This window comes from Pristis pectinata, chromosome 2 (assembly GCF_009764475.1).
Source record: "Pristis pectinata isolate sPriPec2 chromosome 2, sPriPec2.1.pri, whole genome shotgun sequence".
Classification (NCBI taxonomy): Eukaryota; Metazoa; Chordata; class Chondrichthyes; order Rhinopristiformes; family Pristidae; genus Pristis; species Pristis pectinata.
Genome location: NC_067406.1, coordinates 68,735,181 through 68,750,020, shown reverse-complemented (window position 1 = coordinate 68,750,020; position 14,840 = coordinate 68,735,181). Strand labels below are relative to the sequence as shown.

Below are 14,840 nucleotides of genomic sequence, written 5' to 3'. Positions count from 1 at the left end.
GGAGCCTTGAGGCTTTGGCTCAAGAGGCTTCGGGGAGCAGAGGCTGAGGAAGAGCTAGCACCCCAAGAGGTAAGGCCTGTAAATTCCTTTAAGCTGATTAAAGTCGGATTGGGTAATGAAGGCAGCAGCTGGGGCAGTTGTGTGCTCCGAATGCAGTATGTGGGAAGTTAGGGACAGCATGCTTGTCCCTGATGACTACACCTGTAAAAGGTGCATCCAGCTGCAGCTCCTGGCAAACCGTGTTAGGGAACTGGAGCTGGATGAACTTCGGATCATTCGGGAGGTAGAGGCAGACATAGATAGGAGTTTCAGGGAGATAGTTACACCTAAAAGTCAGGAGGCAGGTAGCTGGGTGACAGTTAGGAAAGGGAAGGGGATTAGACAGAAGGAGCAGAGCACCCCTGTGGCCGTTCCCATCAACAATAAGTATACCATTCTGGATACTGCTGGTGGGGACGACCTACCAGGGACAAGTTGTAGTGGTTGAATCTCTGGCACCGAGGTGGGACCCTCATCTCAGATAGGAGGGAGGGTAAAGAGGAGAGCGGTAGTGATAGGGGATTCAATAGTTAGGGGGACAGATAGGAGATTCTGTGGGAGAGCTCGAGAATCCCGGATGGTCTGTTGCCTCCCTGGTGCCAGGGTCTGTGATATCTCAGATCGAGTTCTTGATATTCTCAGGAGGGAGGGTGAGCAGCCAGATGTCGTGGTCCATGTTGGGACCAATGACATGGATAGGAAGGAGGAAGAGGTCCTGCAAAGAGAGTTTAGGGAATTAGGTGCAAAGTTAAAGGACAGAACCTCCAAGGTTGCAATCTCAGGATTGCTACCCGAGCCACGTGCTAGTGAGGCTAGAAATAGGAGGATCATGCAGCTAAATACGTGGCTAAGGAGTTGGTGCAGGAGGGAGGGCTTCAGGTTTCTGGATAATTGGACTTTGTTCCAGGGAAGGTGGGATCTGTTCCGAAGGGACAGTTTACACCTGAACTGGATGGGGACTAACATACTTGCAGGTAGGTTTGCTAGTGCTGCGCCGGTGGGTTTAAACTAGATTTGCAGGGGGACAGGAACCAGAGTGTTAGAGAAGAAAGTGAGGAGGAAAATGACCGTGTGAGGTCTGCAGGTATGGACAGAAATCAAAGGTTTGTACATGATAGTAATGTTCTCAGGTGCATCTATTTCAATGCAAGGAGTATTGTAGGTAAGGCGGATGAGCTTAGGGCGTGGATTGGCACGTGGGATTACGATGTTATTGCTATTAGTGAGACATGGTTGCAGGAGGGACAGGACTGGCAGCTTAATGTTCCAGGCTTCCGTTGTTTCAGACGTGATAGAGGGAGAGGGATGAAAGGGGGAGGAGTGGCATTACTGGTCAGGGAACAGATCACGGCTGTGCGCAGACAGGACAGCCCAGAAAGCTCGTCTACAGAGGCCATATGGGTGGAGCTGAGGAACAGGAAAGGGGTTGTATTAATAGGGTTGTATTATGGACCGCCCAATAGTCAGAGAGAATTGGAGGAACAAATCTGTAGGGAGATAGCAGACCGATGTAAGAAACAGAAAGTTGTAATAGTTGGGGATTTTAACTTTCCACATATTGACTGGGACTCCCACACTGCGAAAGAGTTGAATGGCTTGGAATTTGTCAAATGTGTTCAGGAAAGTTTTCTAAATCAATATATAGAGGTACCAATGAGAGAGAATGCAATACTTGATCTCCTATTAGGGAACCAGGGAGGTCGGATGACAGAAGTATATGTAGGTGAGCATTTTGGGTCCAGTGACCATAATGCAATTAGTTTCAAGATAATTATGGATAAGGATAGGTCTGGTCCTCGAGTGGAGATTCTAAATTGGAGAAAGGCCAATTTTGTGGAAATGAGAAAGGATCTAGGTAGGGTGGATTGGGGTAAGTTATTTTCTGGCAAGGATGTGCTCACTAAATGGAAAGCCTTCAAAGACGAAATTTTGAGAGTGCAGAGTTTGTATGTTCCTGTCAGGATTAAAGGCAAAGTTCAAGGGTTTTCAAGGGATATTGGTGAGCTGGTTAAGAAAAAGAGAGAGGTATATAGCAGGTATAGGCAACTAGGAACAGATGAGGTACTTGAAGAGTATAGGAAATGTAAGAAAATACTACAAAAGGAAATCAGGAAGGCAAAAAGACATGAGGCTGCTTTGGCAGATAATGTGAAGGTAAACCCAAAGGGTTTCTACAGGTATATTAAGAGCAAAAGGATAGTAAGAGACAGAATTGGTCCCCTAGAAGATCAGAGTGGTCGTGGAGCCTCAGGAGATGGGGCAGGTCTTAAACAGTTTTTTTGCATCAGTATTTACTCAGGAAACTGGCATCGTGGATATGGAAGGAAGGGAAACAAGCACTAGTGTCATGGAACATATAGAGATTAAAAAGGAGGTACTTAATGCTTTACAGCGAATAAAGGTAGATAAATCCCCAGGGCCTGACAAGATATTTCCTCAGACCTTGAGAGAGACTAGTGTAGAAATTGCAGGGGCCCTGGCAGATATATTTAAAGTGTCCTTAGCCACGGGTGTGGTGCCAGAGGACTGGAGGATAGCTCATGTTGTTCCATTGTTTAAGAAAGGCTCAAAGAGTAAACCGGGTAATTACAGGCCAGTGAGCCTGACATCAGTAGTGGGTAAATTATTGGAAGGTGTTGTGAGAGATAGGACATATAAGTATTTGGACAGCCAAGGGTTGATTAAGGATAGTCAGCATGGCTTTGTGTGTGGTAGATCGTGTGTAACGAATCTTGTGGAGTTTTTTTTGAGGAGGTCACTAAGAAAGTAGATGAAGGTAAGGCTGTGGATGTTGTCTACATGGACTTTAGTAAGGCCTTTGACAAGGTCCCACATGGGAGATTAGTTCAGAAAGTTCAGTCAATGGGTATCCATGGAAAGGTTGTAAACTGGATTCGAAATTGGCTGAGTGGGAGAAGACAGAGTGGTTGTGGATGGTTGTTTCTCAGATTGGAGGCCTGTGCCTCAGGGATCTGTGTTGGGGCCATTGTTGTTTGTTGTATATATCAATGCTCTAGACGATAATGTGGTAAATTGGATTACTAAGTTTGCAGATGACACTAAGATTGGAGGTGTAGTGGACAGTGAGGAAGGCTTTCAAAGCTTGCAGAGGGATCTGGACCAAATGGAAAAATGGTCCAGAAAATGGCAGATGGAATTTAAGGCAGACAAGTGTGAGGTGTTGCATTTTGGAAGGACAAATCAAGGGAGGACATACACAGTAAATGGTAGGACACTGAGGAGTGCGGAGGAACAAAGGGATCTGGGAGTTCAGATACATAATTCCTTGAGAGTCACAGGTAGACAGGGTTGTAAAAAAAAAGGCTTTTGGCATCCTGGCATTTATAAATCAAAGTATTGAGTATAGGAGTTGGAATGTTTTGGTGAAATTGTATAAGTCATTGGTGAGACCAAATTAGAATATTGTGTGCAGTTCTGGTCGCCGAACTACAGGAAGGATGTCAGTAAGATTGAAAGAGTGCAGAGATTTACAAGAATGTTGCCGGGTCTTCAAGAGTTGAGTTATAAGGAAAGATTGATTACGTTAGGACTTTATTCCTTGGAGCGGAGAAGAATGAGGGGAGATATGATAGAGGTTTATAAAATGATGAGGGGCATAGACAGGGTCAATGCAAGTAGGCTCTTTCCACCTAGATTAGGAGAGATAAGTATGAGAGGACATGGCTTTAGGGTGAAAGGGAAAAGGTTTAGGGGGAACTTCTTCACTCAGAGTGGTGGGAGTGTGGAATGGGCTGCCATCTGATGTGGTAAATGCGGGCTCACTTTTAACTTTTAAGAGTAAATTGTATAGATACATGGACGAGAGAGGTCTGGAGGCAGGTAAATGGGACTAGCCGAATGTTTTGGCAGACTAGAAGGGCCGAATGGCCTGTTTTCTGTGCTGTAGTTTTTCTATGGTTCTAATTACATATCCTAAAAATTAACAAAGCGTTGAGAGAGGCTGAAAAGTAATTTTTACTACAAGGAAATATGTTTACCTCCAATACAAGTTGAAACAAAGGAAGATTAACTGCAAAGCACCAGATTTCAAACACCATTGAAGTAGTGCAATCAGGAATTATGGCAGTCATGGTATAGCGAGAGGTACTGCGAATGAGAAATGTATGATTAAACCAGAACTGCAGTTATAACAAAATCAGGAAACACTGGAAATATTCAGCAGATCAGGTAGGATCCGTGAAATAACCCATTTCAGATCAAATACCTCTCCTTGATCCCTTTGCACTCCCTACTCTGCTCTTTCATGTTCACCAGCTACTTCCCTCCTCACAGCACTTTACTATGCGACTGTAGGGGATGCAACACCCACCCCATTACCCCTTTCCTTCCCATCATCCAAAGATCCAAATAGTGCTCCTAGGTGAAGCAGAAATTCACTTGCACTTGAGATCAGCATGACAACCCAGCCTCATCCTGACATATTCCCCATATCCTCTCTCCCACCTTCTCTTCAACTTGTTTACTCTTTCCCCATTCTTGCACTTCCACTGCACACAATGTCATATCCTCTGCATTGGCGAAACACAGATTAGGGGGTGGGTGGGTGGGGGACTGCTTTGTGCTGTACCTGCATTCAGTTCACAGGGGACCCTCAGATTCCAGGTGCATATCACTTAAGTTCTCCAAGCCATTCTACAGCTGTGGCCTTCTACAGTATTGTAACAGAGCCCAATGCAAGCTTGAGGAACAGCTTCCATTTGGGCACATTGCAGCCTTCTAGACTCTATCCAATTCTACAACTCAACTTTGTTTTTTTTTAAAATGAGAACCAGCCAATTCTACTGCAGGTCATCCATCTATATCAGCCATTTTTCTCTCTCCACTAACAAAGCCCAATCTGTTGAACATTGCCTACCTTTGTTTTAAAAACACCCCTGTTAGTATTCTGAGCTCATTAACTAGGAAACTTAATGGAAAATGCAGTTAATGTAAATCTGAAATAAAAAGGCAAACGCTGGAACCACTCAAGTAACATCTGTGGAAGGAAAAACAAAGTTAATGTTTCAGGACAAAGACCCTTTGTCAGTTGTAGAGTTTTGATGAAAGATCAGGCAGCATCTTTGAAAAGAAAATAAGAATAATTGTTTCACTTGAAGACATTTCATCAGAAGCCTACAACTGATGAAGGGTTTTTGATCTAAAATAACTCCATTTCTCATTCCACAGATGCTATCCAACTTCCTATTTCATTCACAACATAAAGTTCTTCAGAGAAATGCTGATCTCAAAAAAAAAACAGCTCACCACAGCCTTTACAAAGCTTCCTATACTAGTTCCACAACAGACTCGGCACAAAAATCACAAGCTTTCATTACATCAACAGCAGCAGAGGTTATCATTTGCTTTTGCTAACAGCTCCCCTTTTCACTGCTCCAGCACCCAATTAAATCTCTATTCACAGTAAATTTCTGCCCAATGTGAATATTTGCCATTGTAGGTAGAAACAACTTTATAACCAGTTATTCACATACAGATGTCTGGGTCTTCTCTTTAGTTGTACCATGACCAAATATCTCATGGTAAAAGATCCTAGGAATGGGAACAGCCAGTAATGGACAGCATCAGCTAGGTCATTCCTTCTTGGAAAGGAGGGCAACAGGAAAGGAGCATTCATGTCAAGACTGCAAAGGGGAAATGGCCGAGGAAGCAGATTTTGAGCTGTCAGGGTTCCACGTAAATTCAGACTGCAAGTGGGCTGAATAAAGTGTCAGTAATCAAAGCCACAAGCGGATTAACACATTGATCATGTGGTCCAAGTGCACGATCAAGAATAGACATAATAATGGAGAAATTGGAGTTGAGACTACAAGTGATGAGCTGAAATTTACATAGAAGTTGACATATCCATGAAGGGGTTTACCATGGCAAGTCACTGCAATCAGTATCATTGCCAGTGGCCTTACACTATCTGCAATTTTTGTTACTAACGTGAACGCCATGTCCCCATCCCTCACAAATAACAAGGAATTTGTCTACACAAGGAAAGCTGCTCTGAAAGTGAGTCAGGAACTTAGATGTCAGGGAAGAGATAAATCTAAGAGGAAGGTTTTGGGCAAGAAAATCATAAATTCTCTCTGGAAATAAAGGCAATGACTTCAGAGCAATGTTGTAAAAGGGCAGGATACACAATTCAAAATTAGACCAGCAGTTTGGGAGAGTTGGCGTGTATTGGCCGGAAAATAAATGGAGATGTAGAAAAGTCAGTGGGATGCTAGCATGGGATTAAAATAGCTTTAGTCCTATAGTTATTCAATTCATACAGGCAATAATAATATTCTGGCTAAGTAAACAGTCACAGATTTAAAGATCTGCAAATACAAAAAAAAGCAACAAGACAATCCTGAGCCATTAAAAATTAATTTAATGCCTGTAATCAGCCCGTGTTTTTACAGATTCTCAAGTATCAAGTGTTATTCTCCACTCTGTGCCACAACTGTCCCCTTGTCGCTCACATAGATGCCATCCAGGAATTTACGAATATCCTTCTTCTTCACTGTTGTTGCTTGTTGAATGAGAGCAGCTAAGAACAAAAAACAGACATCACTGTGGTGTAATAATTTAACTAATTTCAACCACACCCATCTTTAAAAGTAGCTAATTACAATGAACGGGTGCACTCTACATTGTCACATTTCAAAGGTTAGATGTGTAACATTCAGCACCAACACTCAACTTTTCCCATTGATCATTTACACCACTTTATTCCCCCTCATTATTTCACTAGAAGCTTTAAAGTGCACTCTATGACAAATTGAAAGATCACAAAGTTTGGCATAAGATGCTTTTTTGCCACAATTGACATTTGCAAGCAGACAAATGATTTGTAAAGACGAGGACAACATTGGTCTAGGATACAACATCATTTCATCACAAAACTCCCTAACAATGTCATAGCCGACAACAATTTTCTGGTGTCATGGCTTTTGGTGACGAGAAAGGCCTTAAGCATTAAACAGTAAATCAAGATTCTTCAGAAGGCAGTGAATATGTGGAATTTACTAGCACAGAAATCTTTAGGCCACGTCACTGACTGTACTTAAGATGGATAATTTTCAAAGACCAAATAGTATCAAAGGCTATGGTGAAAGGGGAAACAAAAATCTGGTATGAGATTGATAATCAGCCACAATGATACTGAATGGCAGAGCAAACTTAAAGGGCCGAATGGCCTAACCTTGTTTTTAATTTTCTATTTACCCCATTGAACTATTTGTAATAAGAAACAAATTAAATTTTAAATAGTCAATCTTCCCTGGGGACATTCTTCACACTAAAATGTTCCATATTGGCTTGGCGTAAAGGCAGCAAGAATCCATGGAACTTACCTAAAGCCTTGATCATTCAAAATAAAAGCAGAAGAAATCCTAATAAACTTCATTTAACTGTAGTTTATAAATAATCATTTTGGCAAGTTATAATTTTCCAAGGCAGCAATTACCCTCAAGATTCCACATTAGTATCTGTGCTGCACAATTACTGCTAATGAAGTCTGTACGCAGCCCTGAGAGGACCAGAATTCATTAAGCACTTTTACTACCATCCACCCTCTGGCATCATTTCTTTAAAAAACTGAATTTCAAAGATTTGTTATTTCACAATGACTTCTAGAACAAAAATCTCAGCAACATACGCACATGAGGTTTAGCTGTGGCAGCTGCTTCATACAAACCCTCTGCATGCCTGCTCCAATGGAGAAGACACAAGACACTTTCTAACCTTTAATCCATTATGTCTAAGCTGAAGTCTCAACAACTGCACCCTTCTCAGAGACGTAAATACCATCCAAGAACTTTCGAATATCCTTGTTTTTGACTGTTGTTGCCTGTTGAATCAGGGCAGCTAGAAGATAAATAATTCATGCAGGAAAATTAACAAAAAAAGAGGCATCATGCATTTAGGAGCCAAAAGGGAAACTAAAGGCAGCATATCAAATCATATTGCAGCAGCACATAACTCTTAGGTTATCAATAAATGTGGTTATATAGTAACCAGTAACCTAAGGGTTGAGCTAATAAAAGCAGTTCTAAAATTAATTCAGTTGAAAAAGCAAAATTAAAATCAAATTAAGATTTTCACAATTTTGCTGATAATCGAATACTCAGAAAAGAGCAAGAGAACATTCACATAGTAAAATTTTGGCACATTACTTCAGACATTCAAAATCCAGCATCATTCAGAGGGCTGGGGAAGGAGGAAGATAGAACTAAACTGATCATTGCCATTTCCATCAACTCAAGAATCCCATTAACAAAACCCAATGGAATTTGCTGTCTAATGCAAATGGCAGGGAAAGCAAATCACACAAAAATGATGCTGCATTAAGAGAAACTATGCCAGGCACTGATATTCTAATGGACAGTGTTTGGGGTGCAAGGGGAAGAGGAGGGAAAGCATTAAATTTGTTTCTCTGGGTAATGCAAAATTGTTACACTTCATGTTTAAATTCTTGAAGAAACATCCAACTCTCAGGAGTGCCACCTTGCACACTCAATTTGGGGAAATACAGCAATTAAAGAACTTAGCAATTCCCCAGAGAACGACCTAAACTAAAATCATGATTGATATAATTAAAGAAATCACAAAATCTGTAAAGGAGAATGATTCATATTCAAACCAATTTGTTGGAACTCCTGAAGTAGCCGAAGACCAGACAGGAGACTACTGCAACTGTTCAGACCACTATAAAGCTTCACTAAAGTCATGATCTAAGTGGTACAGGCAGTCAAAATCCAGGACATTCCAGTGACAAAGTTATTGGTTCTAAAAGTAGTTTCAACAAACTTCAGCTGCAGAGTATACAGGGGGGGAAAAAAAAAAATCACTCTTAAATCTATAAAGGTTCAGTTCCACAGGTGTTCTAGAAAGTAACAATGCAAGTTGCAGATGCATCGAAACTGTATTTACTAAATTCTAGAGGTATGACTAGAATGCATCAAAACATGCAATTATGTCACCTGAGTGGACAAAAGATAGCATTTATTATTTTTTTAAAGAAAGATAATCATATGATCAAGAAATCTATTAAGAAATATCCAAAGAATAACATTCTGCATAATTCAAGACTGGGATATGCTCAGTAAAAATAATACGAGCTTGGAAATAAATAGAATCCACCAGCAAGAGTTCTCCCATCGGCACAAGATTACAATGCATTTCTTTCAAACTGATGGATAGACATTCATCAAATCTAACAAAGTGGAGCTCTCTTTCTAAAGATTACGATGGCAGAGAACGAAAACAAAATAAACGTTCACAGAAAAAGGGCAGTTGGAAATGTAAATTTGGATCAACAGATTCCTTCTAGAGAACCAAATTCACTGCTGGCTGCCTATAAACCAAGGATGACACTTGTACCAACCAATTGTCATGAAGTATATTTTTGAAGCTATACCAGCATTTAAGTCAGAAAAAGTCTGAAAATAACAAGATGGAGAAGGATCAGGTACATAGGGCCAAAATATTTTTCCAGCTTTAAGATTCTGAATATTAACTGTAAAGCTTGACAAACAATTACCATTTGATAACAAAACTACAAATCTAGCAGAGTTAAAACACAAGTTATCACTTGATTTAAGTACACTTATATATAAATTCTCAGTGTTATAGACTTCCATAAAAAATTAAGCACATATTGTGCAGGTCTTGCAAGATGTAGCTTATAAAATATGGTTGTACAAATTAGAGCGATATATTCAATTCTACTCAAGAGTCAGATAGCCCAAGCCAACTGCACCCCATACAAACCTGAGTTTGACACCAATTCAATGTCATTTCCCTCAAGAACGAGCTCATCTTTCTGGGCCTGGGAAACAATACACGAGACACCTGATGCAAGAAAAAAAAGAACAACGAATGCAGTTGCAATAAAACACTATCCCCTTAAAAATATTTGCAGAAATTTAAAATGCTGTTGCACTCACCTGGCTTCATACGGACTCTACGAATATACTTCTCTCCCAAGAAGTTACGGATCTCTACCAGAGATCCTGCCTCTTGAACAACCACATTGATAGGGAAATGAGCATACACAGATCTCATCTTATAACGGAAACCCTAATTTTGGAAAATTGGATGAAAATTAAATGTATTGTATATTTTATAAATTTGAAGCTAGTGATAGAATGAAATGGCTTGCAATTAGACATGCTAACCAAAACTGTACATCAAAATTTAATGGATTATCAATCAAGCAACAATTATTCAGCATAGCCACATGCACCATGTTTCACGTAGGACAGATGATTATGGAAGTAGGAGAATCACAGATAGAATAAGAAACATCAAGAGTAATACATTTTTTAAAATAGATTTATCCATAAACATTAGCTGTGTTAAGTTACAACCATTAACTGTTGCTGGAAGTACACAGGTAATTCATTGGTTTTAGCCAACTATGCCAACAAGGTTGATAGTAAAAAATAAAATCACTTCATCAGTGGCAGGGGCAGTAAGAGAACTCTTAACGTCCAGGTAATTGTACACTAGAAAGGAATCAAACTCAGCACAAGAGGAAGCTCACTCATTTCTAATCGATTACTTACTACTGTGACACCCTTGATCATGTTCTGGACATGACTGCAGATTGTCCGCACTGTTGCCAACTCCTTCCTGTTACCCCACCATTTGTCAACTCGAAGCTTAGAAATAGAACCAATCATATTATTTACATAATAAATACATTATAAATGTTACTGATTTTCAAAATGGTATACTACACTGCCTTAATATGACTATACACAATGACTAAAATTAATGGACTTTAGGGCGTTAAGTTTTAGTAATGTGAACACCACATTTTGGAGCAAATACCAGGTAATAAATCTATTAAGAGTTTCAGATGTATTGATCAATTTGTTTATAAATGCATCAAATGTTAAGAATGTTCCATCACTGTAATAGCAATGTAGACTATCAGCACAAATTAGTCTTAATGTTTTTCTACAGTACAGTCCAGATAATAAAATTGCACCACAGAAATAGATTCCATTGAGCTAAAAGTTTCAGAAATACTGAAGACTTGTGCTTTAGCTATTGGCAACATGAAGATCAATACGCATTAAGGTAGTTAAGGTGAATAATCTAAATACTTAAATTCTAGAACAGCAGACCTAGCAGTAAGAGGTTAGTACTTCAACACCCCCCCACCCCCAACAAAAAAAAATTAAGTGGAAGTTTTCAGCACTGAAAACATTTGGTGGATGGAAGATTACAGGGAAAATGTTGTTTCTTTCAATATCGAATTTGACTAGATTGATATTGATGCAAGACATCAAAATAAAACAAGCAATAAACATAAAAGGCAGGGCTCCAGGAATGCAAATATAGGACTGAATTTTATTCTGCTCAATGTTACCAATTTTAAATAGGTCTGGCCAAAAATGATCTTACTGTTCAAAAAAAGGATTCTGAAAGGACCAAGCCATCAGTCAGGAATATTTTATGAAAGAAAATATTCTTGTACAGACAACTTCACATTTATAAACATGTTCTTCCGTCAAAAGAAAAGTGAGTAACAAAGATGATTATAAGCATCATTCACCCAAGATAAAATTCAATTTCCCAAATATATTTATCCACAGGAGTGCTTTACCTAGGCCACCTTGAATCTTTAAACAAAAAGAAAAGCCAAAGTAAACCTACTATTATAAAACAATGTTTCTGCTCATGCCAGACCAGTTCTACTTTTATCATCTACCCAAATATATAGTGAATTGAAAGTGTAACTTGTGGGTGCACCCATTTTAAAACAAAAACGAGGGAAGTCCTTGGTCCTTCTCCAAATCAGGAAGCTCCTTCACATCACCACTCAACCTCCAGTTCTTTACATACATCCAGACTTGCTTTGCTCTTTTTTTACTCCTTTGCCTCAACATTGCATTCGCACACTTCAGTTTCCTACTAACATTCTTAATAGTACAGCTTCATTTTCCATCCATTCACAGTCTCATCAATTCAGCATAGGTTTAAAAGAAAACAAATTAAATGTATATATTAAGACATTCCTTCACGTTTTCTTTACATAAAAAAGTACAGTCAACTACAGGCAAGACTCCCCTGCCCTGGGAAAAAAGATAATCCTATCTATGCCACTCAATTTATAAATCTCTTTATGGAACACAATATGAACAGGGATTTAAAGTTGTCTGAAGGTTTGAGCAGCCCAAGTCAGCACTGAATGTCCTTGAAGGTTACATGCTCAAACCTTGGCTTAGAAAAGAGTCTTGAACCAATAATCTGTTTGCTCAGGCAATGAATAAAGATGATCCTGAGTAACCACTGATTGATATATTCTATTCAATGCTTCCATTAAAATATTTAAGGGAAAGGCAAACTTCTTACCTTCTTTTTCTTGGCACCAAGAAGGCTAAGCTCCAAATTGATGTGATTAAATTCCCTTCGTAATTTTCCACGGGGCCCCTTTACAATGACTGTACGGCCTTTCAAAGACACGTCAACTACAAACAAGATAATGCCAGTTACTTTCAAAATAAAGTTGGTCATTATATAAACTTTAACAAAATTTTAAATGAAAGTAACTGTACCATTGTCAGGGATATCAACAATCTGGTTGCTGAGAATGGTCTTCATTCTGGGGGGAAAAAAGCAAAGCTTGGTTTAAGAAATAAAAAAAACTTGCACAGTAAACTCAAAAATAGCTAAATGTAGCCAACACATTGAAAAGCATATTTTATGTATTTTAGTCCTTTTAATATGAATGTGCATCTGGGAGATGAAAATAAATAGCTGAAAACAAATAGCTGAAAACATGATTCCAAGGGATTTTGGCAGGGTGGATTAAGAAAGGATATTTTCTCTTATGGGAGAATCTACAACTCGTAGGTCGAGGGGGGAGGTATTATTGTTTCAAAGAAATTGCCCTTTTAAGACAGAAAAGGCAAAGGTTTTTCCTCCGAGGCTGCAAGTCTTTGGAGCTCTTTCTTAAGAGTGGTGGAACAAGTCTTTGCTATCTTAAGAGAGTTGGAGAGATCTTGATAAACAATGGGGTGAAAAATTACTGGGAATAGGCAAGAATATGGTGTTGAGGTTACAATCAGGTCTTAAGGAATAACAGAGTGGCTTCAAGGAGCCAAATAGCCTATGCCTGCTTCCAATTCAGTGTGCTGCATTTTTCAGAACTACCACAATTTAGATCAAATATTAAATCAAGACTTCCACTGATATTTAATCCTTCAATTCCTCAGGATGAAACACGGCACTTCAGAGCTGCTAAAGTTTTATTAAAGTAAAATTTCAGTTTTAGTGTAGGAAAAACCATTATTTTATATAAAGGTCCTAAATAAAAATCAACGCTACAAAGCTCATTTTAGCATGCCATACAATAAGATACTAGAAAGCTTTTCTTCAAAATTTTGTCACAGAATCTTTTATATCCACCCAAAAGGGCAGTCAGATACCTCAGTTTAATGTCTGATCTGAAAGAAGGCACAAACAATAATCTAGTACTTCAATATTTGAAACATTAACCCAAATTTTTCAGACAGATCTTTGCACTGAAAACTCATCCAACCTCAAGAGCTAAACATCAACAACCCTAATGGAAAAGCAAGAGTGTTTGCCCTCAAATATTACCTCTAAAATACCTGGGCATAATCAATTCCTGTTAACAGGGCTATGCTGTTCCAAAAAAATAGGCTACCACAGTGGACAACCCTTCAAAAATATTTCATTGATTAGAATACACCAATCAATGGGCCGGTATGTGATCGTAACAAGGTCTTTCGGCATAGTAAAACCTTAAAGGTCCATCATTTTAGGCTTAATTATATCCCACCTCAAGTCTACTTAAAAGCAGATTTGAGTGGTGTCATTGGGAACTTTTGAAAGGTTCAGATCCCAGACACGGTGAACAAACTTTGCCAGGACTACGGCCGTAGAGGAAGGCGCCTGGGCCACTTGCAGTGGACACTTTGCACCTTCGCCTTTCCAGCCGGCAGAGCACGGCGCAGCTCCCAGGGCAGTTCATGGGTGGACACCGGCACAGCCCAGGCCTCCCGGGTGACCGACAGTTTCGGCAGGCCGACTGCCCGGGCTGCAGCGCAGGACTCCGCCGCTGCCCCCACAAAACACGCAGAATCGACGCCCATCGGAGGACACCACCCTGGCAATATCGGCCTGCCCCGCTGCACAAGACTACCCGCTGCCCGTCGGTGCCGCTCCCGGGCCGGCAGACCGCGGGACACGGCCGATGAAAGCCGATTCCCTCCGCCCGCCCCCACCACCCGCTCCCTCACCTCGCCGAAGATGGAGAAAAAGAAATCACGTCCCCTTCCGCCCGCCGTTGTAGGGCGACGTTCTGCGTCACCGTGACGTCATCGCGCAGAACGCCATGCGGCTCCGCAGATGGACAGCTTCAGAGAGCAGGTGATTGACCTGAAGTGGTCCCGCACCAAAACACTGCAGATGCTGGAAACCTGCAGCAGGAAAAGGAAAGGCGGCTGCTGCCGCCATCCACAGACACAGGGGAACTCTAAACCAGATCCATAGCTTATAGCAAGAATGTTGTCAAAGTCCCACTGTTTTACCAGATACTGTCTGACATCCAGAGTATTTCCATCAATTCCGTGATTTGTGATTGGGTGGAGATCATATCATGAGCACCGAACACGTAGAGTCATAGAGCATAGAGTCACAGAGCAATACAGCATGGGTACAGGCCCTTCAGCCCACCCTCTGGTTTTGGACTCCCCTACCCTGGGGAAAAGGCTGTTACCATCCACTTTATCGATGCCTCTCATAATTTTAAACACTTCTATAAGATC

General features: G+C 40.4%; 1 protein-coding gene across 2 annotated transcripts; it reads right to left on the bottom strand.

Moving 5' to 3' along the window:
* Positions 1-6,403: 6,403 nt before the first annotated feature.
* Positions 6,404-14,406, bottom strand: rpl9 (ribosomal protein L9). Of its 2 annotated transcripts, XM_052036349.1 has the most exons (8): positions 14,313-14,401; positions 12,603-12,649; positions 12,400-12,515; positions 10,602-10,697; positions 9,981-10,113; positions 9,805-9,885; positions 7,777-7,899; positions 6,404-6,580 (listed from the first exon to the last, which is right to left on the bottom strand). In XM_052036349.1, exons 2-7 carry the CDS (start codon positions 12,646-12,648, stop codon positions 7,793-7,795), a joined length of 579 nt encoding a protein of 192 aa, XP_051892309.1. In that variant the 5' UTR covers position 12,649; positions 14,313-14,401; the 3' UTR covers positions 6,404-6,580; positions 7,777-7,792. The 2 variants fall into 2 exon arrangements, with proteins under 2 accessions (XP_051892309.1, XP_051892300.1); XM_052036340.1 differs by lacking the exon at positions 7,777-7,899 and having other exon boundaries at positions 14,313-14,406.
* Positions 14,407-14,840: the final 434 nt, after the last annotated feature.

Bases quoted from the DNA above. Each gene is read 5' to 3' on its own strand.
- rpl9 (XM_052036340.1), bottom strand. From the start codon at position 12,648: ATGAAGACCATTCTCAGCAACCAGATTGTTGATATCCCTGACAATG. The intron at 10,114-10,601 runs GTAAGTAATCGA...TTCCAAAATTAG, and splicing joins TGATCAAGGGTGTCACAGTA to GGTTTCCGTTATAAGATGAG. The intron at 6,581-9,804 runs GTTTGTATGGGG...TTTTGTTCTTAG, and splicing joins TGAATTGGTGTCAAACTCAG to CTGCTCTCATTCAACAAGCA.